Below are 2380 nucleotides of genomic sequence, written 5' to 3' on the forward strand. Positions count from 1 at the left end.
TTTTTTTTGGGGGGGTGGGGGAGGGCGTGTCCCGCTGCTGGGGTGGGGGTGGGGGGGGGAGGGGCGCGGGGTGGGGGAGGGGCGCGGGCGCTGTCGCGCGCTCGGGGCGGGAGCGGCGGCGGCGGCGGCGGCGGCGGCAGCGACCCCTCCCCCACCCCCCCCTCCCCACCCCCCCCAAAATTCGGGGACCGGGACCCCCCCAGCCCCACCCCCACCCCGGGACCCCTCCCCCCATCCCCGCATTCCCAGAATTCCCGAAATTCCCAGAATTCCCAGAATTCCCGGCCCTGCCCGGCCCCCGGCAGGTGACGGGGATGGGGATGAGGGGATTTGGGGGAGGGGGGTCCTGGGGGGGATTTTGGGGATTTTTGGGGCGGATTTGGGGGGTCCGGGATGGGGAGGGTGGGGGATGGGGGGCGGGGGGTCCCTCAAGGTCACGGGCGGGAGGGGCCGGGCCTGGGGGGGGAGGGGGATTTTGGGGATTTTTGGGGATTTTGGGGATTTTTTGGGGATTTTTGGGGATTTTTTGGGGATTTTTTGGGGATTTGGGGGTGGATTTTGGGGGAATTTTAGGGGAAAATTCGGGGGGAATTTTAGGGGAATTTTCGAGGATTTCGGGGGGGATTTTGGGAAATTTGGAGGGAATTTTAGGGGATTTTTGGGGGAATTTTAGGGGAAAATTCGGGGGGAATTTTAGGGGAATTTTCGAGGATTTCGGGGGGCGATTTTGGGAAATTTGGAGGGAATTTTAGGGGATTTTTGGGGGAATTTTATCGGATTTGGGGGGAATTTTACCGGATTTGGGAGGAATTTTAGGGGATTTGGGGAAATTTTGGAGGTTTTGGGGGAGGGTTTGGGGGGTCTTGGGTTTTTCTGGGGGTCTCGAGGGGGTTTTAGGGGGGCTATGAAGGGATTTGGGGGAATTGGGGGATTTTGGGGGGGTCCTGGTGGGATTTTGGGGCTCTCTGAGAATTTTGGGGAGGGGTCTCATTGAATTTTGGAATTTTGGGATTTTGGGGGGGATCCTGGTGGGATTTTGGGGTCTCTGGGAATTTTGGGGAGGGGTCTCATTGAATTTTGGGGGTCTTGGAAGGGATTTTGGGGGTCCTGAATGGATTTTGGGGTCTCATTGAATTTTGGGGTCTCAGGGGGGATTTTGGGGGTTTTGGGGGGGTCCTGAATGGATTTTGGGGTCTCATTGAAATTTGGGGAGAGGTCTCATTGAATTTTGGGGGTCTTGGGAGGGATTTTGGGGGTCCTGAATGGATTTTGGGGTCTCATTGAATTTTGGGGGTTTTGGGGGGGGTCCTGAATGGATTTTGGGGTCTCTGAGAATTTTGGGGAGGGGTCTCATTGAATTTTGGAATTTTGGGGGGGTCCTGAATGGATTTTGGGGTCTCTGGGAATTTTGGGGAGGGGTCTCATTGAATTTTGGAATTTTGGGGGTTTTGGGGGGGGTCCTGAATGGATTTTGGGGTCTCATTGAATTTTGGGGAGGGGTCTCATTGAATTTTGGGGTCTCAGGGGGGATTTTGGGGGTCTCTGGGATGGTCCTGAGTGGATTTTGGGGTCTCTGAGAATTTTGGGGAGGGGTCTCATTGAATTTTGGGGGTCTTGGGAGGGATTTTGGGGGTCCTGAATGGATTTTGGGGTCTCTGAGAATTTTGGGGAGGGGTCTCATTGAATTTTGGGGGTCTCAGGGATGATCTTGATGGATTTTGGGGTCTCATTGAATTTTGGGGGTTTCAGGGGGGTCCTGAATGGATTTTGGGGTCTCATTGAAATTTGGGGAGGGGTCTCATTGAATTTTGGGGGTCTTGGGGGGGATTTTGGGGGTCCTGAATGGATTTTGGGGTCTCAGAGAATTTTGGGGAGGGGTCTCATTGAATTTTGGGGGTCTTGGGGGGGATTTTGGGGGTCCTGAATGGATTTTGGGGTCTCATTGAATTTTGGGGAGGGGTCTCATTGAATTTTGGGGAGGGGTCTCATTGAATTTTGGGGAGGGGTCTCATTGAATTTTGGGGGTCTCAGGGGGGATTTTGGGGGTCTCTGGGTTGATCCTGAATGGATTTTGGGGTCTCTGGGAATTTTGGGGAGGGGTCTCATTGAATTTTGGGGTTCTCAGCCCCCCCTAAACCAACCCAGGGGTCAAAAACCTGAACCCCCCCCCCCCCCCAAAATCTCTTCCAGGCCCCGCCCCCCGAGCTCGTTGTGGGACCCCTCCCCAATTTTGGGGACCCCTCCCCAATTTTGGGGACCCCTCCCCCCCATGGCGGCCGAGCTGGACAATGTGGAGGCCGCCCCTCCCCCCAACAACAACAACGGCCCCTGGGACCCCCCCCAGGACCCCCGAGCCTGGGGGGACCCCAAAATCTTCGAG

At 56.1% G+C, this 2380-nt stretch overlaps 1 protein-coding gene across 2 annotated transcripts in view; it reads left to right on the top strand.

Annotated features, from left to right (window-relative positions):
- The first annotated feature begins 212 nt into the window (after positions 1-212).
- The window catches only part of SPTBN4 (spectrin beta, non-erythrocytic 4), a 44602-nt gene continuing 42434 nt past the window's right edge, over positions 213-2380 (top strand). For both annotated transcript variants that reach the window (XM_071420426.1, XM_071420427.1), the window contains exons 1-2: positions 213-305; positions 2191-2380. The exon at positions 2191-2380 is cut by the window's right edge and continues 25 nt beyond it. In XM_071420426.1, the coding sequence (XP_071276527.1) occupies positions 2270-2380 (111 nt within the window). In that variant the 5' untranslated portion in view covers positions 213-305; positions 2191-2269. The remainder of the gene's footprint in view (positions 306-2190) is intronic.

The sequence above is a fragment of the Agelaius tricolor genome, unplaced genomic scaffold (genome assembly GCF_023055355.1).
Source record: "Agelaius tricolor isolate 1412-34295 unplaced genomic scaffold, bAgeTri1.0.p SCAF_140, whole genome shotgun sequence".
Classification (NCBI taxonomy): Eukaryota; Metazoa; Chordata; class Aves; order Passeriformes; family Icteridae; genus Agelaius; species Agelaius tricolor.